This window comes from Glycine max, chromosome 9 (genome assembly GCF_000004515.6).
Source record: "Glycine max cultivar Williams 82 chromosome 9, Glycine_max_v4.0, whole genome shotgun sequence".
Lineage (NCBI taxonomy): Eukaryota > Viridiplantae > Streptophyta > Magnoliopsida > Fabales > Fabaceae > Glycine > Glycine max.
The window spans coordinates 43750024-43771385 of record NC_038245.2 but is presented as its reverse complement, the minus strand read 5'-3'; the positions used below and the strand labels follow the sequence as shown (position 1 = coordinate 43771385).

General features: G+C 28.6%; 1 protein-coding gene across 1 annotated transcript; it reads left to right on the top strand.

The window, feature by feature from the left end:
• Positions 1–17618: 17618 nt before the first annotated feature.
• On the top strand, positions 17619–20301 carry LOC100790168 (transcription factor MYC1). The gene has a single exon (XM_003534226.5). The coding sequence runs from the start codon at positions 17770–17772 to the stop codon at positions 19963–19965; it is 2196 nt and encodes a 731-aa protein (XP_003534274.2). The 5' UTR covers positions 17619–17769; the 3' UTR covers positions 19966–20301.
• Positions 20302–21362: the final 1061 nt, after the last annotated feature.

The following is a 21362-nucleotide window of genomic DNA, read 5'->3' as shown; positions in this document are numbered from 1 at the left end:
ATATTTTCAGAGCTATTTATTAAAATATATATATATTAAATGCTGAAGATAAAAAAATATTATCAAAAACTGTAGATTTTTTTTTAAGGATAAAAAATTGAAGATAAATATATTAAATGCTGTCAAAATAATAATATAAAATACATTTATCAAATTACTTTTTTAATGCATAAAAATTAAAAATAATATCAAAAAATTTATAACAAATCATACATATAATTATTCAATCAATTCAACTAGACTCTCTTTATTATCAAATTACTTTAAAATTTAAAATAGTCAATTATTTCTATATTTTTAATTTAAAGTATAATAAATATTTTATAAGAAAATTAAATTTTTAAATCAAATTACATTAACACCCCCAAAAGCTTTTTTTGAATTACATAGTAGTTTTCCTTGTATAATATTTATGACAATCTCCCTCGTAAGCATGGGCAGACGCACATTCATGGGAGGGGAACCTTGATTTCCTGACAATGATTGAAAGACATTTCATTGGATAAACCAAAAACTTAATTTAATTATTAATGTAATTAACATATTGAAATATTAATTTATGAATTTTTTTATACAAATTAATGATATATAATTCATTAGATAAATATTATCTTTCTATGATTGACCCCTATAATTCGAGTTTGGATCCGTCCCTAATATAAAAATAGAAAAAAAAATATTATGAGTAATTCAAAAAAAGACTAAGAATATAAGTGTAATTTGCTCAAATTTTTATTATACATTTATATAAGCATTAAAAAATTTCTAAATTAGTAATATTATGATAATAATTGTTTATTAAAATAATAGTAAATAATAAATAAATAATTTTATTACAAAATATTAAAATATGGTAATAATATTAACTTCTATATGACTTTCAACTATTATTTACTTCATATTTAGAAGAAATTCAATGCACGCGTTTTTCATGCTAAGGAATTAAAAATATAACTTTTAAAGTAAAAAATCAAAGTATTTAATTTTAAAATTCATTATTATAAAAAATATTTTATTATTTTCCTTTTAAATAAAAATAATTAATAGTTCCAAAACCAATAAATTAATAATATTAATTAATATATGTATTTTATTAGTTTCTTAAAATTAATAAGGCATTTAATTTTTTATTTTTCGTGTATCTGATTATTTTCATTAAATGTATTAATTTTAATTATTTATTGAAGGCTCAATATTGTTTTTATTAAGAATTTGAAAACAAATAATAAATGCAAAATGATCCTTTATATGAAGCAGGGGTAGATTAAAATACTAGGTTTGGAAAATTGACTCCAATTAAAATAAAAAGCAATTAAAATATTTAAAAAAAATGTACATGTTTTAATAAATAATAAGATAAAAAGCGGTATGGGTGTAATATTTTTAAACATTAAATGGAATTAGTGTAGAAATATTAAAAAAATAATATTGTGTGTAATTAAAAAAAAAAGACTAGAAATGCAAAGTGTGATTTGCTCAAATTTTTATTAAGCATTTCTATACAGCAAGAAAAATTTCTATATTGATATAATTTTCATAGTAATAGTTAAAATAATAAATAAAAAAATTATTACAAAATACTATTAAAATATGGTAATAATATTAAATTCTATATGACTTCGAACAATTATTTATTTCTTATTTAGAAGAAACTTAATTGCACGTTTTTTCATACTATGGAATTAAAATGTAAATTTTTAACGCAAAAATCCAAGTATTTAATTTTTAAAAGTATGGTAAAAATATTAATTATTTTCCAATTTAAACAAAATATAATTTAATTAGATACAATTAATAGTTCCTAAAACAATCCATTAAGAATATTATTTAAAATATACATTTTAATGGTTTCTGAAAAATTAATATGGTATTTAATTTTTTATTTTTCATTGAATGTTTTTATTTTAATTATTTATTCAAGGCTCAATATTATTTGTATTAAGTATTTGAAAACAAATAAAAAAAGGCAAAATGTTCCTTTATATGGAGCAGGGGCAGATTTACATACTAGGTTTGGATGATTAACTCTAATCAAAATAAAAAGTAATTAAAATATTAAAAAATGATATACATGTAACATCCCAAAAATAATAATAATATTTATTATAGAAAAAAATAACTAACAAGATAGAAAATTCATATATATAGTTTAGATAAGACAAAAAGGAATATTTATTTTATCTACTATTTTTTAAAACAGAATAGTTTGTCTTGTATTTACATGTAAGGTAAATAAAATAAGATAATATATTAGATTTATTTTGCATTTATATATAAGATAAATAAAATAAGATATTAGATTTATTTTATATTTATATATAAGATAAATAAGATAAGATAAGTTACAATTAATAGTAGATAATTAAAATGGCTAGAAATTAGTATAAATAGATATTAGAAAAATCAAGGTATATCAACTAAAGAGAGATCTAGAAACAAAGAAGAAAGTGAGATAAAAATAGTTGGAAAAAATGGGAATGCATAGGAAGGAAGTGTCCTATGACTATAGGATATGTTGTGCAAGCATCTAGAGGCTTAAAAAGATCTTTATGAGGTGAGTAAAACACATTTTTTCCTTTAAAACTGTCATGGTATATTCTTTGAAGATTATTTTTTCATAAATAATTTGAAATATTCTAAGTAATTGAGATGGACCGTGGTTGTGTAGTGTGTGTTTGTAATCAATTGAATTGTGATAGGCTCTTGGTTGATTTAATTAATCGGGATATGTTTGATATCATATTTTTTATATATGATTGTTTGATAGCGTTTGATTTAGTTGGTGCTCCACATTATAAAAAATTGAGGTAACTTCGAGAAAGGAGTATGTATCCACATGGGTTTGAACTAATACTCCACATTACAAGAGATTAAGGTAATTAAGGTAATTTCTTCAAGGAAGGAGTACATCTCCACATGAGATTAAGTCAGTACTCCACATTACAAGAGATTAAGGTAACTTCTTCGAAGAATGAGTATATCTCTATATGAGATTGAACTAATGTTCCACATTATTGATAATGAGGTAACTTCTTTGAGTAAAAAGTATATCTCCACATGAGATTGAGCTAGTGTTCCCCATTACTAGGATTGGGTAACTTCTTCAAGGAACGATTATATCTCCACATAATAGTTAGATGTCATAGGATTTAATTAATTTAGTGTGTGTAGATATTGATTCTAATATTTTCAATAATTAATTGTTGTTATGTGAAAGGCAAGTGAGATGATGTTGTAATATTTACAAGAAAACTACTATTTTAAGATATTTATTACTAGCATTATTTTAGAAGAACATGGATACCATAGTTGATTTTCCTGATTGCCGCGTTGAGTGAGAACAAACACTATTTGTGAAATATTTTATGTTGTGTGTTTTATTCATTGAGATTATATACCTCATCGGCTAATGTTGTTTTCAAAGCATGGAGACGAAATTAGTGGGACTAAGGCGGCTTGAAAAATTACTATCTCATTTAGTTTGATTTTAGACTTGTTAGTATTTATAAGAATAGGTCATTTGTGGGTGAATGGATTTTATTGTTTCTCATTTAGGATTGTTAGTAATTGCTTGAGTATCAGATTTCATGATTTAGTTTATACACAAATGAATTATATTGATTATTTTAATATGCTTGAAGTGTGATTTCAAACCTTTTTGGCTTTGAAAATGTAATATTTAGCAAATTTATATATGATTGACTATTGTAACAAAAGACGTTAGGTACATGTTTTAATAAATCAAAAAACATTAAAAAGAATATGATTCTTAATTGTTAAATCAATTTATTCACAACATGCATTGGATTTAGATTTTACAAAAATAAAATAGAATTTGAAAGAGTTTACTTTAAAAAAAATATATGACTCAATTTAGATTATAGAAGAAAAAAATGAAATAATAAATATTTAAATCTATTCATAATAACTTATAGCAATTTATGTGATTTAACCAGTGACTCATCAGTTTAATGAGTGGTCAAGTTCTAACAACATTGTGTTTCTTCTATTTTTAGTTGTATTCTTTTGTTAACTAATTATCTATTTTAATATATCATTTTCATTTTTTTTCATTTAATTTCAAAAATTTTAAGAAATATTCTCATATAAATTACAATACTTATCTTGAATGGAAACATTCTTAGGAATTATTTTTCAATTAAGAGTTTTTTTTCAACAAAAGTGTTCTTATTTTTTTTTTATATCCTCTTTTCTCTTTCAATTTATCTTTTTTATATTATTTCATAGATGGACACTTTTTCATGAAGTATTTATTGGCTTTGTCAATATCTAATCACCTTCGAAAAACTTAAGTGGATAAAATTTAATTGTGTCTCCCCTCTTAAGCACTTTTTTTCCCAACCAATTGTTAAATATTGCATGCCTCCCTTTTTGTGCATTTAATATTTAAAAAAAAAAAACATCCTTGTCCAAAAAATAATTTCCAAATATATTTTCAATGACTATATGTTCAAGAATTTGGTTTTCAAAAACTGCATTTTGAAAGTATAAATTTCATATTTTACTTTTCAAAACTAAATTTGAGTAACTTCATTCTATAGGTCACTATTTCTCCCATCAAATTGTTATATACTAAAAGGTGTTTAATTGTTAGAAACTAGGGGGTGAGATCATGTGGGTGACTACATTGTAACGAGCAAGTTTTGTGGAGAAATGATCTTGACAAGACAGGCGGTGGTCAACAATAGCGATATAAAGCCTCAAGTGACAATGGCAAGATCAGAGAAACTTGGCGATGCGTAGGTTAACTCCATCCGCACAGCTGATGCGCTAATGGTGCATTGTTTAAAATTAAGATGCGATACAACAATGTCATAAAATGGAAGGGTGACATTCTTTCTTCAACGACAGATGCGGATGAAGAGACAATTCATGAAAGACAAGCAGAGATATGGGGAAAACCCACTTACCTAGTTTTTTTTTTTTTCTTGATTGATAAATCTAGTATGTGTAAGCATTACCTTTTTTTATGTGGTGAAGAGAAAAAAAAAAGGAAGAACATGTGGAAGTGAGGGATATTTAAAAAAATATTAAAAGTACAAAAAATCATATTTAGCAATTAAGGGGCATGTTTAATAATTACTTTTTTTGTTCATAAGACTTGAACTCAAGATCTTGTTCGTGGTGTGGAATCTAAGCTCAATACCTCTTAGATCAATGTAATGTTGGCTTTCAATTTATCCTTTACCTATTTAATTCTATATTGAATTTCAATAATTCTTAAACAAAAAATATCAATGGTTAAAAATGACCTTGTGCCACAATATAAATTGATTACCATAAATCTAAAACAAAATTGATGTGTTAAAATATATCTTCTTGTTTAAATTTTAATTATAACATGTATATATATTCAAAATTACTTTTTGTTATAAATGTTAGTTATATAAAATAAATATCTATCTTATACATTACATAAGCTAAAATACTAGTTATCAACAAATAATAATAACCATATACTACAATACAATTTGTTTATTATAAATATAAAATATAATTTATTTGTTCAAGAATATTTATTCATTATGAAATTTGATTATAATATAATTTAAAATTTAAAAATGTAAAATCTAATTATATTAAAAATATTTATTCTATATATTATATAGATTAAAAAAGTAGTTGTTTTTCAATAACAATTTTGTTGCAAGGAATAAAAAAATTTCAATAGAAATTATACATGAATTTAATAATGAGCTAAAAAAATTATATTATTTAACATTTCTTTTACCATAAAAGTTTCCTTGAGACTTTCCTTTGCTAAGATAAGGGTCTATAGAATTATTCTCATCATAAAAGTTCTAGTAGACAAACATTTTTTTAGTTCAACTAGATTAAAAATCTAAGTTGAACATTTTTGTTCTCGACCAAAACTGAATCAAATCTTTGAATAAGATTGGGTCCACATCAAAATTTCTTGTGAAAAAACTTTTAAAATCTTAGGTTAGATTGTGTCATATCTAAAAGTGTGCTTATTTTAGGCACTAAGGATATCTTTAACGGATGAGCTGCACATATATTCATAGGCCCAGGAATAGATCTTTGCTGGATCTTTCACTAGAGTAAACGAGAAGATCTCCACGATAGAAGATTCATTCTTCCACAAGAACTCATAAGATCTCTCTAACCAGAGATAAGGTGCAACAAAGAGAGGAAGAAAGAAGAAAAAGAAGGGGAAGGGGAACTGAAACATGGGAGAGAGAAAGGAAAAAAGTAGAGAAGAGGAAGGGGAAGGGGAAGTGAAATGTGAGAGAGAGAGAGAAAAAAAAAGGAAAGAGAAAAATGAAAAAATTTAAATAAAATATTTAAAAGTGTAGTAGTCCATAAGAATTATTTAAGATTTTTAAATAAAATCTCACTATAGAAAAAAAAATAAAAGAAATCTTTAATTTTACGTGAAGACGTGAGATCTATAAAAAATAATTTAAAATTCCTATTTGATATCTATCATTAAAATTCTTCTAATGTGTTCTCAATTGAGCTTGGGCCTGATTTCTTGGGCTTCTTTTTCTGTAATCATCGAGCGGAACAAAACATGTCTGAAGAGTGTGGTGTCTAACTTTGTTGCAAACTATAGATAACATTAGTTGAACTAACACGTTTCCTAGTTTTATTAATGGAACGACAAATTAATAATATAAATCCTATATACGATGAAATTTCCCAAAACGAAACATTGATATATTAGGCGTGTTTAGTAATCAAATTATGAGTTAGTTAAAGAATGAAAATTGAAAGTTGATAATTTAATTGATACTTTAAGTGTTATATTTGCAAACTTGACTTTGAATTAAATCAACCTGGATTAAAATTATTATGAAGTGGAGTGATTTATGTTTAAAACATTTATTCTAAAGTTAGTAGTAAAGTTTACATTTTTTATTCAATATTAAAATTACCTAAAATTGTCTCAATCTAAAATTAATTTTGAATTTACAGTCGATTTATCAGACTAAACATATTAATAAACATTAACAAAAAATCACGTTAACTGATGTTCTGAAATGATCTTATAGCGTGTAGAGAATCACCGTCCACCTCAAGCAACTCTGAAGTTGTTATATTTCGCATCTGATATCTCATGCCAGAATTCTCAGTAAGGAGATAAGATGACCCAAAATTAGCATCGTCACGTCCTAAGTTTTTCGCAGCAGTGATTTTTTTTTTCTTTCGTTTTGCTACTACACAGTAGGTTAGTCATTCTTGTACTCAAGACTATTATATATTCTTAACTCACAAAATAATTATATATTATATAAAATTCAAAAATTCTTAATTAAATTATGTTTTTTGGTCTTGGCTACCCTAAATCCTGTACGTACTAATTAAGATACGTCTAACAACAGCAACATGAATCCAATCAAGCTCAGCCACACAATTCATAATAATAACACGCCTCCTCCTCTCATGACCAAGAAAAGACACACTTTACATTTGCATTGCATCTAATTAAATCACACCCACCATATTGATACTGTCATTGAATCAAATACGATTGAAAAATGTCATTGTCACTTTTGTTACATGTTTTTGGTGTTATATCTGAATCCAAATACCCACAATCGGTGGCTTGATGCTGTATATATTTGTGGGCTACATGATGCATCAAATCTTTGGTCCTAATTAATATTTCATGTCGAGCTAATTTTTTCAAAAAGAAAATTGTCATAGCCAGTAAATAAAGCCACCACAGTATTCCCGCAATACGAATTCGTAGTACCAAACATTTACTTTTAAATATCGATGCATGATGCGCAATATTCTTTAGGTACACAAAGAAAAGGCTCGCTGAAAAGAAAATATAAAACTAGTGATATATTAGGCTTGAAGGCTGCAATATAATCTCGAAAGGAAAGTTATTCTTGCCAAATCAAAAAGTAGAAGCATGATTTGAACCATGCCTATGAAATATAAATGCACATTGCATTTCTTCACTTCACAGATCACGCAATATTATCAATTGAAATTTGTGCTGTCCTTGGTGAGAAGACAGCAATAACAGCATTATCATGAGCACAAAGCCTGGAATACATTCCGCAGTACGTTTTAAAGCTATGTTTGGTTGGATTTCTGCACTCCGTTATTTTATTTTATTTTAATTTCTCTCTCTATATATATATATCACTAATTGATTTTACTTTTGTTCCTAATATAATCAATCTCTGTCTTCTTGTTTTTGATCTGTTAACTTACTATTCAGTAGTAACAAGATGTAACCCTAATAAAAGAAATGTACATATGTACAACGAGATGCTAATTATGAAACGATAGAAATTGATTATATACAAAAGGATCATGTTTTAAACATATACACACGGGTGCGACATTAAATTATACACGAATAGAACTTATTAAGGATAATACTAAATGGCAAAAGTTATATAAATGAAAAAAATGGCGTGGATTAATATAAAATTATGAACATGAGCGTGAATAAAATATAAAGGAGGGATGCACAGTGTTTGATGTCTTGCGGAAGAAGTTGTGAATGATTAATGCTAATTAAGCAAGTTGCATACGCTGTCACTATTGATGCATTAAAATACCGACAAAAAGTGAATGCGTGAAGAACGTGCGCCTTTGCATTTCGGGTCCATATGTCTAACTGCAGACCACACACATAACATACTCTATTATTGAATCATCTTGACTCAGCTTCTCAAACATCCCTTTCATATATTTGCCTTTGGGTTGACCCAATACCTGAAATCTTGTCTTGATCAACACTCCAATTCACATACTCCTAATCCATTAGTACGTATGTAGTTGCAACATTGTCTAACTCTAACCTCACTCGTTATATATAATAATCATGGATTTCCCAAACCGTTTAATTTAGTTGTAAATTTGACTGATTAGATCTTTTAAACCAGAGAGGAGGGTTGATTGATGGATGATATTCTGCAAAAGTGGATATATTATGCTAGTAAAGTGTGATGCACTGATGTTTTGCGGCAGAATGGAGAAAAATAAAATAGATAGAAAATAGAAATGACGGGTGAAAATAAGTGAACAATAAAGTAAAAATGATGAGTGTTTGATTGAAGAAAAATATAAAGAAGGTTAATTATAATTTTGATTTTCTATGTTAATTGATCATTAAAAAGTGTAAAAAAAGATTAAATAAAATAAAAGATAAAAAATGTGTTTGATAAAAATTAAATTCATGACTTTTTATTTAAAAAAAGAAAGAATAAACTTCTAACATACTTGTTTTATTTAGTTAACTATATTAATATTATTTTTCATATATCATCAATCAAAAGCTATTTTTTTTCAAATTATCAAAATTTATAAATTAAAAATATTTAATATACAAATATTTTTAATTTTCTTTTATATCATTTCATATGTTTATATTTTGAATAATTTACATATTTTTATTTTTATTTTACCAATTTATAATTAAATTTCATAAATTAATATATAAACTATTTATATATATATATATATATATATATATATATTTGTAAATTAATTTAATATATAGATTATTTTTACTCTAATTATTTACATAAATTTTATTATTTTAAAAATTATTTCTTCTCTAACTCTCTCCTACCAAATCACCTAATTTATTTTCATGTCTCCCCTTATATCTTTTTTTCCAAACAGATTAATGTCCTAGAAGTTTAAAGAAAAAATAATATTTTAATTTGTTACCCCATGTTTAATTAAGAATCAAGATAAAAGAAAAAAATGAGAGAGAAAACACAAATAATAATACATTAATCTTTTTTTGTTGAAAAGAAAAGTTTATATAAGGAAAAAAATATTTTTTTCACATAATTTAAATTTCAAAGTTTTCTGCTTGCCATTGTTTTCTCTCCGTTCAAGCAAACTAACATTTTCTTTCATTTTGCGATCACTATTTTGCTTTATATTGTTTTTTTGGTCTAAATTACATTTTTTATCCCTTTAGTTCTTGATTTGTGATTTTAGTTCTCACATTAAAAAATCTTCAGTTTGGTTCAAACCATAATTTGCACATATATTTTTTTTTTTGTTCAAATTAAATTCCAAATTTAACATATTGATTTAAGGTTGGTAAAAAAATTTTATTTAAGAACCACCAATAAGAAATAATTTTATTAATACAATATAAATAAAAGAGAAAAAACAATGTATGCAAAATATAAAATTGAACTTAAATGACAGATTTTCTAAAATATGAGGATTAAAATCATAGAAAAAGAAGGAGATCCAAAATCACATATAAAAGATTAAACAGGGACTAAAATTAAATACTACTCTTATTTTTTTAGCTGTTATTTGTTTTTTTTTGTCAAATTTTTAATTTTAGTGACCATAAAAAATTGTCACAATAAATAAAAACCATCATTGACAAAAAAAATCACAATGGCGAGCTAGCAGTAAGAAATGACATAGTTGACAAGAACACAGAAAAAAAAAACAATTAAAGGAATAAATTAAAAAAACTAAATACTAGTAATTTTGTCAATATTTGTAATTTATTTAGTACTTTAACTTTAAAGAGTAAGAATAATTAATTTAGGTCGGGATATTATCAATGGTTTTAAAATCGAACCGATCATTAAACTATTTCAGGCATTAATTAAAGCTTGATGATTTAACTGTAATTGAATCGGTATCAACAAAATAATAATTAAATAATGCATAAATAATATTAAAAAACATTATTTTAGTATAAGTTTTTAATATTTAACGTACACATGTAAATTCACATTAAATATATAATAATTTTTAATTTTAAGTATTAATAATACACAATAATATCTATTAATAATAACAACTTTATGTCTAGAATAAAAAATATGACAATCCTTTAGGTTATTTTTAATTTAAAACTAAAGTGTAAATAAGGTTGAATTACCCGTAAAAAAAAGATCGCATTAAACATTTTTTGTTGCTCTACTATGAACTGATTTTTCGTAAGTTTTTAATCAATTTTGACTGGTTCTTGGACTCTTGAACTAGTTTTTCTCCTATATATATATGGCATTTTTTGTAACTTAATTGAACCGATTTACCGACTCTCTAGTCCAATTAGTTGGTTCGGTATAATTTTAAGAATAATTTTTATTTAATATATTTCCATTTCAAAATAATTAATGTTTTAACATTAAAAAAAACATATTAAATGATATTTTCAATTTTCGACAAAATATTATTTTTTTATTCTAAATTTACACTGTAAATAAATCTGGTTTTTGATGAGCCTCCTCATGGGATTATGTCTCTGCTTTGGCAGGACTTTATTGGTGTAGCTCTTCAACGAACAGTTTTAGTGTAATGGGTTAGGCCTCCTTTTTATCAATAAAAAATAAAATTAATCTAATAATTTTGTTAATATTGTGTGTAACAATTTTTTAACCACCATCAATCACTCAATAATTATAAATAGTACATTTATATAGAGTAAAATTAATTTAATAAATGATAGTAACTTATTTAGTGTTAACTTTACACATTATTCATTTAAAAATGGAGGAAGTACATGGTCTATATATTGACGTTTCTAAGTCTAACGCGGGGTCGTGTGCATGGTCGGAATTTTGTATTATTTTGAGGGGTCTTCTGAACTTTTTGATCCGCGCATTGTGAACATATTGACATTGTAGTGTAGGGAACCATTAACACATTTCACGAGGGTGACACTTTCTCTGCAATCTCATCCTTGTACTATATACGTACATAGTATAGTATTTCTTTCATTCTTTCCCTCTTCGCCAAATGTCATCCGATATCATCTGCCAGTCAAACAGTTTCTAACCCTCGTACTTACCGTCCATTTTCAAACTATATATACACTAATAATACTATATTTCAATTTAAAATCTCACAGTACTTCTCTTCGTAGTTTCAGTCTTCATTTGTAAAAGAATAAGGAAATCAAAGCATAATGTTTTTAATATTAATTTGTTCACACAATTTTACACTAACTAGTAACAACAGATATTGCTAATTAAGGCCAGTGTGAAGACTGAACCATCAAACCTGGAGCTAGCTAGAGGACAAACCTGAAAGAAGATGACAGAATGGTAGCGGTAGTTGTGTTATTTAACACACTATTTAGAACCTAATTATGCTTATTTAGCTTCTTACTGCTTCTAATCTTTATGTTCCGTGCGTTAGGTAAGACCAATTAGACTATGGGTCAACAAGGGACCACCATACGAAAAACTAATACTATATACATGAACGAGATTTAATATATTCCGACACTACATCGAGTCCTAGTTATAGTAGCTTCTCTTTGTCTATACAATTTTATTAAAAGATAAGCACAACAAAACAATTTTGTCTAATATTACGTCGATGTTAAGATGGATTAAAATACTGTAAAAAAAAAAGGTTTTGTCTAAGTACAATAATTAAAATTTTTAAAATATATAACATTTAATATTATTAATTGTTCCAACCTTGGTCAAGGGATAGGACTAGATCCCCTTCACGAATATGACATAAAAAAAATATATAACATTGTTAAGCTTGTTGTATTTGAAATATTGTCCATGTTGATTCTTATGAATTTTTACGATTTTGCACTACTTCGAAAAACGTCTTCATGAGCTAACGGAAGATGTTTATAAGCTATTATTGTCTTCGATTTTTTTTAGTTTCGTGAGACTTTTTGATAATATGAAACATTAATATATTTTTATTGCAATTTCTAATAAAAAAATCCCTTCTTAACAATATTAGTTTTAAATAAATGATTAAGAAAAATGTTTTAAAATAGAAGTTGAATAAAAAAAAGTCCCAAAAGCATGTTAAATGAGAATATGGATTAATTTTCTCTTTTTTTAGTATTACATATATTTATATTTTTTTACTGGAACCAATCGCATTTGAGTCGAATATGATTATTATATACAATAAATTTTTTTTCCAAATATTTAATACAATCCAATATTTCATCCATCTCTAATTATAAGATCTTTTTAAAAAAATTTACCTGTCATTTTTTATAAGATTATTTTTTAATCTTTAAATGTATTAACTATTTTTTTTCATATGTTCTTATTTAATTATTTTTTCTTTAAACATTAATGAAAAATAAATAAATAAATAAAAAGAAAGGAAATAAATAATTTTAAAATTATAATATAAATAATTAATAAATTTAATACGATAACTATTTTTTTTATAAAATATAAATTAGTTAAAAAAATCTTCTATTTAAGAATGAAAAAAATATCTAGGATATACTCAAATATGGTTAACATGTAAAAGTGTCATGTATGTTGATTTAAGTGTTTAATGGTACATGGTATATGAATTAATTTTGTCCAATCTCCCTGTTAATATTTTACTTTATATCGTACCATAAATTACAATTTTCTTTTCCTCTTTGGTTATTAAGCAATAATGATTGAAAAGGCAGTGATTTTATAGAGTGTTGGGTGCATGAAATGAAAACAAACAATGACGCATTTGCTTGCGTGTCTGGTGAAGAAATTGAAGTAAATACAAAGGGAGGTGTACGGAGGAAGTCCACATTGATTGGCCACTCCACCGCCAAGTTGGAATGGGCTGAAACTAATAATAAAAAAGGAGGAGAAGAGAGGGAGGGCATCAAAAATATGAAAAACGTGCAGCCTCTGTTTTGTGTGATAAAAGTGAGAAATGATTGGCTTCTTTAAGTCACTATGTCACTGTAACTCACACTCTGCGTCACGCTTATGCCACTTTCAGTCTTCATCGTCATTGCATTGTGGCTACTCGCTGCTAGATTCAGATCCTGATTCGTTATGGCGTGTTTGATTAAGAGAGGGAAATAAAGCAATTTTTTTTAAAATTAAAATAGAGATATAAATCTTATGAAATAATAATATTTTTTCTTTTCTTCAAACGAATTTACCTTTATTCTTATTCTTATTCTTATTTTTTTTTACCATGCTGCATAGACAAAGTAAATTTAAAAAATTAAATTAAAATAAAAAAATATGTTTATTATTTGGAACATGTATGGATACAAACTAAAAGAAATCTTGAAATTTTCTCTATGAGAAAAACTCTATTTTTTATAAAAAAAATTCTCAAAAAAATTAACTTGTATTCAAACATATCCTTAAACAAATAAAATTATTTTTTACCTTATTTTGTTTGAAAGAAGGTGAGATAAAAAAATTATTGTTCATCATAAATATCATTTTTAAAAGACAATGGAACATATTTAAGACACTCTAGAACACTAAACATTTATTTGGATTGGAAGAAACAGCGTGGAATTATTAGAAAATAATAAAATAAGTGATTTATTTTTTTTCTTAAGATCTTGTTAATCAGTATATTAAGAATATTGATTTAAGAATCAAAAGAAAAAATCATTTTTATTTAAGTCAATGGAGAATATTTTATTTCTAATAAAAATATTTATATTTTAATTTTTTAATTAATGTCTTAATATTTACCTTTTTCTTATAAAAGTATGTCTGAATGAAAGGATTTTTTTCCCTTTACTTTTCGTTTGTATGGTTGCATTGAAGTGTACGGGGGAAGGGTGGAAGAGCAATGAAGCGGATGGATATTGAAGTTCATGCATAGTTTGGTAGCAGAAAAATATATGAAGAAGTGCAAAGAAATAATGACATTGTTAATTTCAACTCAAAGTTGCATGGAAGACTGTAAAAATGGACTAATTAACCCATTTGAGCATCTTTTATAAATTAATTTTCAAAATGAGTGGGTCTATTTTAAAAGATTTTATTGACAAGGGTCTATTTTTTTATCATCAAATATCAGGTCAAACTATAATTTTGACCAGTAGTTCAGTGCAACATATATTTTTTTTAAAGAGAAATTAAGACTTGGTATGGTATTATGAAAGAGAGATGGATGAAACATGTGGAGAATGAAAAAGTAAGATTGTTTGTTTGTGATGAAAGAGGTTGAAACCAAGAGAAAAGGTGATATAACCCACAATGTTAACTTTCATCATAAAATAGAAAAATTGAACTGAAATTGTGGGGTGGAAATGACATTTTGTGGCAATTATTTTTGTAGCGGTTTAAACAGTTAGAAAATGTGTGATAAAGATATTTTTATTATTTTCTAACTATTCAAAATATCATTTTGTGATAGTTTATTAAACTCGCTAAAAAATATGTATTTTTTTTTTTGCAATTTAAGATTGCCAATAACATCTTTAGTATCTTTTTTTTTTAATATTTTTGAATGACTAGTAACAAATAAAATATTTAAAAGATATTAATTCAATTATTTATTACACAATTCAATTTTCTCTTTCCTATCATCTAGCTACTTTAATTAAACCATTTCATATTTTTTACATCCTCTTTTATCTCAACCAAATAACTTTAATTTTCATTCCTCTTTTCATTTTCTTCCTTCTCATTTCATTCATAACATTATCAATAAAGTTTAAAAGCTAAATAAAAGAGAAAAAATATACTTTAAAAAATAAAAAAAACATATTAATATGGATCAATTTGACTCACTTAAATGACTAGTCTTAATCCACAAATCGAGTGAATAGAGTTAAATTAACTCAGAAAACGTAATTTTTCTTTTTTGGAATCCATTTCGCTTGTAAACCAAAATGAATCGTGTTAGCTCATGAGCACCGGTGAATCCACCTATTAGAGTATAGACACAATCGCCTCTACATCATTTTTTTTTATTTGTCTATGTCAATTTTTTTTTCTCATAAAAGAATAGATATTGTTCTTATATAAGATAATTTCTTTAAAAATTAATATAAAAATATAAGTAATAAAAAATAATAAGTTTATATTTATTTCATTATTTTATTTTTATAATATCGACATAAAAATCATAAAATATTTTTTGAAGTATAAAAATGTGTAAAGAATAATTGTAATTTGTAAAAGCTCAAATATTTTTAATTTCTTTTACTATGATACTATTATTTTATAAAAATTTGTGATATTTTTTTTTGTGAGAGAATATTATAAATAATTTATTGTCTCCATTATTTTTGTTTCTGATCCATCACTGTTCATGAGCCATAGCAAACTTTTTTAAAAGTGACAGTACGTCAAGTTTTTAGAAAATGTCAGGTGAATAAGAAAATAGGATATTAAAAAATATTTTGTTTATTTAAAGTATATTTTTTAGATTTGGGTACTTGAAAAAAAAACAATAAATGAAGAACAATATACCATATTACATGTAACTTTGACTTTTAATATTTAAATAGTAAAATTGAACGATATTTTTTTGGTACAGATGAACGATATTACATATGATTATTGGAATACTCGAAAATGAATTAGTGAGGAATATAAAATATATGGATAATTGGATACCAAGTAAGAAACAAAAGTGAGGGTGGCTTTGACAGGGAAAAGTGGCATACACGTGAAGAGGAGATTAAAAATATTTATAGTCAATAATACACGCATAAAGTAAAACGTGACACAATAATGAAATGGTTGACAATATTTTAAGAAAAAAGAAGGCCACGTAAAATGAAAAAGGGTTTCGTAATCACGCAATAAATCAGATCGGCCGTCAACAAATTCTTTCTTATCTTGATGTGCTTGAAGTGAAAACGATCCATGTAGAAAAGAAAAAATAAGTGATCCAGGTTCATACATAAATACAGATTTAATAGAACATTAATTTTTTATGATAATTACCGGTAGCGGAGCTAGATGATTTTTGTTAGGGTGGCTAAAAATATAAATTACTATTAAATAAGATGTTTTTTCTATCTTTTATTATTTTACAAATTTATGCGCTAGACAGTGTATATTTATGAATTTATATTCTAATAACGATTTTTTTTATCATCATGTTAATTATTTGTGTAAAGTATCTACTTATTTTATTAATATTTAATTTTCGTAAAAAAAAACTCCGCTAATCACTGTTTAGCTGAACTCTTTGCTTAATTATGTTTTCTTTTCATTCACAATTAATAATTCTAATAATCATTTAGTAGTACGACTGTAGGACAGTTTTATATGTAGAGTTGGTTAAAACATATATAATGCAAACTTCAGAAATTTGTAAATGGCTAAATACAAGTTTTACATATTAGAGTGGGTTTGTTTGTTTCGGAAGATCGATTATGCAAGTCACACTTCAATCCATGAATATGTAAAACAGCTACTAAATCGTAAGCTAAAATTTTGAGCTATAAAATTACTACTTGAAGTAAAAAAAAAAATGCATTGTAATACTCAATTAAGTTTGAATGTGTAAATTATATTGAATTATAACTAACTTTCATAATAAATAAATAGTTTGAATTTTATATTTACAATAAATAATTTAAATTACAACATAAGATTATTTTAACTATTAAAAATTTTAAGAAATCTATTGAATTTTAACTTATTTTATTCAGAAAAAAAATCTTCTTCTTTTATTGTCCCTCCTAACATTAATAAATAGTTCTACTATTATACTACTAGTTAATGATATCTTCTTTATTGCCACTCGTAACATTTTAATAAATAGTTGAACCGTAAAAAAACATTAACAAGTAGTTTAAATGATACATGTTCGATTTTTTTAAAATAAAATCTTAATTTTTTTTATCCTATGAATATTGCTGACTTGATCACAACCATCTTTTTTAAACGATAGCTTCTTTTTTTTTTTTTTATCAAAGAAGAAATTCCTCTCTCTGCTCCTTATTTATCCTTTAATTGAACAAGGAAATAAAAATTAGAAACAGAGAGAAAACAGATTCAGTTCCTAATTACTCAACTCAACAGTTACAGTGATACATCTTACAACGTCGTGTATCTTCCAAAAAAAGAAGAAAAGATGGTTAGAATTAGAACGCCGTGTTTGCGAAAAAGTGGGCGTTTCGCGGAAGGCTCGCACTCACTCTCACTCGTTCTGTCCCTAAAATTAAAATTCACCCTAAATGCACTCCAAATAAATCCAAAACTCGAATATCTCCTTATTCTCTCTCTTCCCAATCTCAATCCCAGTGAGTGCTTTCTTTCTGTAACTAACCCCAATCATCAACTCAGTCAGCGAATGAATCTGTGGACGGACGAGAACTCCTCGGTGATGGAGGCCTTCATGCCATCCTCCGATCTCTCCTCCATCTGGCCCCCTCCCGCTCCTCCGCAGCCGCAATCCACGGCGGTCTTCAATCAGGACACCCTCCAGCACCGCCTCCAGGCCTTAATCGAGGGCGCCCGAGAGACCTGGACCTACGCCATCTTCTGGCAGTCCTCTTACGACTATTCCGGCTCCACTCTCCTCGGTTGGGGCGACGGTTACTACAAAGGCGACGACGACAAAGCCAAGGCAAAGGCCAAGTCCAAAGCCACCTCCGCCGCCGAGCAGGACCACCGCAAAAAGGTTCTCCGGGAACTTAACTCCCTCATCTCCGGCTCCTCCTCCGCTTCCGCCTCCGACGACGTCGACGAGGAAGTCACCGACACCGAGTGGTTCTTCCTCGTCTCCATGACGCAGTCCTTCGTCAACGGCGGAGGACTGCCCGGACAGGCCTTCTTCAACTCGACCCCCGTTTGGGTCACCGGGAGTGACCGTCTCTCTGCCTCGCCCTGCGAGAGGGCGAGGCAGGGACATATGTTCGGCTTGCAAACCTTAGTTTGCATACCGTCCGCGAACGGCGTCGTTGAACTGGGTTCCACCGAGTTAATTTTCCAGAACTCGGATCTGATGAACAAGGTGAAGGTTCTCTTCAATTTTAGCAACAACAACTTCGACATGGGTTCTTCTTGGCCCGCCACCAGCGCCGATCAAGGCGAAAACGACCCTTCCTCGCTCTGGCTCAGCGATCCCGAAGTTAGGGATTCCGTTAACACTGCTGCTGCTACCCCTTCGGTCATGGTTCCTGCACAGACTCAGGGGATTTCGATTTCAAAGACGATGCAGTTAGAGAGTTCTATTCAAACCCCTGGTTCGAGTACTTTAACCGAAACCCCTAGTTCTATTCACGCGATTCCGCAGAACCAGAGCGTGTTCTCCAGAGAATTGAACTTCTCTGAGTACGGGTTCGACCCAAAGAGTGGGAACAATCAGAATCACCATTCTCTGAAGCCGGAATCCGGCGAGATTCTCAGCTTCGGCGAGAGCAGGAGAACCTCCTACGGCGGCGTCAATGGGAATACTAATACCAATACCAATTCCAATTCCCATTTTTTCTCCGGCCAGTCACCGTTTGTTGCTGCTGTGGATGAAAACAAGAAGAATAACATGAGCAACAACGGGAAGAAAAGGTCACCGAATTCGCGTGGCAGCAACGACGATGGAATGCTTTCTTTCACCTCCGGCGTGATTATTCCGGCCACGAATTTGAAGTCCGGCGGAGGCGGCGATTCCGACCACTCGGATCTGGAGGCTTCGGTGGTGAAGGACCCGGTGGTGGAGCCGGAGAAGCGGCCGCGTAAGAGAGGGCGGAAGCCGGCGAACGGAAGAGAGGAACCATTAAACCATGTTGAAGCAGAGAGACAGAGGAGGGAGAAGCTGAACCAGAGATTCTACGCGCTTCGTGCTGTGGTTCCCAACGTGTCAAAGATGGACAAAGCGTCGCTTCTGGGCGACGCGATATCTTACATCACCGAGCTGAAGTCCAAGCTTCAGACCCTCGAATCTGATAAAGATGTATTGCATAAGCAGCTTGAAGGAGTGAAGAAGGAACTCGAGAAAACAACCGATAACGTTTCTTCTAATCACGCGTGTAATAATAACAATAACAACAAGTTGTCGTCGAATCAGCCGGCGTTAATTGACTTGGTTGAGATGGACGTGAAGATCATTGGGTGGGACGCGATGATAACGATCACATGCAGCAAGAAGAACCACCCCGCGGCGACGTTGATGACGGCATTGATGGAGTTGGACTTGGACGTGCACTACGCCACCGTAACGTTGGTCAACGATTTGATGATCCAACAAGCAACGGTGAAGATGGGAAGTAGATTTTACACGCAGGAGCAGCTTCGAGCGGCGCTGTCGGCTAAGGTTGGGGATGTACGATGATGTTGGCACTTTGCGGCAGCGTTGAGATTATAAGTGTGTGTTTGTGTCATGTTATTAGCTAGCTATCTCTTTCTAAGTTGTGTGCTGCTCTGGGGTATTTTAAGCCTTCCCGGTAGCTGTTTCTGTAAAATTTTAAGATTTTATTTTTCTTTATTGGGCAGCTTAGTATTGAATTTTGAGGTAATCAAGCTGGGAAGCTCCATGGAGTAGTAGTATAACTAGCTAGGGACAGTTTTCATCAAATCTGTGGGTGGAGTGGAAATAGGGGTAATTTTATCTGTTTAGGTAGTGTATATATTTATAATAAATCATAAATGTGATCATGCAAGTTCTCAATATTATTATGCTTCAGCTTATCAGTCCCAGTGATTACTTCCATTCCAGTTATGCGTAATGCTAATCAAACCATTTTTGCTTCTGCAATCCTTGTTTTCTTTTAGTAGTTTTTCAAATAAATTATAAAAGAATATTATTCTTTTAAAAATTTCTGGGTTATTTTTGGTTGGAGCATGCACTATGCACCTATTGTTACACAACCATAAAAAGAGAACAATTTTTGAATGTTTGTTGATTGTGTTCTTTAGGTTTTTTTGGCATATTGGCTGTCTCAGTCTGGATCTATCATGTCGGAAAAGTATCATTTTTTGTGTGATTGAGTTGATAACTTGGTTGTCATTGGGGAACCAACATTTCCATGCTGGTTTGAGTTGATGTTCCTTTTAGGCCATGTGAAAAATACATTCCAACAGAAAATAGAAAATGCGTCTTCCTTCTCTGTTTTTATGTTGATAATAATTCTTTTTGGGCGTTACTTCTTTGCTACATTTTCAAGTTTTTGACTTGGTCTCCCTATTAGATATCTGGCTTATTTTTCCCATCTGGTAAGCCAGTTTCCTATTCAGGTATTCTGCTAACTACTGTTCTGACCCTACTACCAACTTTGACAATGAAAATGTTTTCCAACATGAATGGTAGTATTAACGGTAAAAAACAGGGCATCGAATACTACTTTAGTCCCAAGTTGTCTGTGTACGAGGCTCATGTATCTGCTTGTTGAATCTGAATCAGTGCTAATGCACGGAATAGTCAGCATTCCACCATTAGAAAGAGACCCAAAAGGGTGGCTCTTTCTCTCAAGATACATTAAAAACAACATGAAATTTGAAGCTGCTTTTGATGCGTTCACCAACTATTTCTGCTATGTTAAATTGTTATAGATGGAGTTTATAGCAGTTAGGCTCTGTGTACTTCACTAGCTACACAGCTGGACTTTTTGGCATTTTTGGAATCCTGGGATACAAGTATATATTTGGATAAAAAACTATTTTTAAGTAAAGTTTACTAGTTATTATTATAATTATACTAAAACCTTTAACGTTGCATGATTGCTATAAACC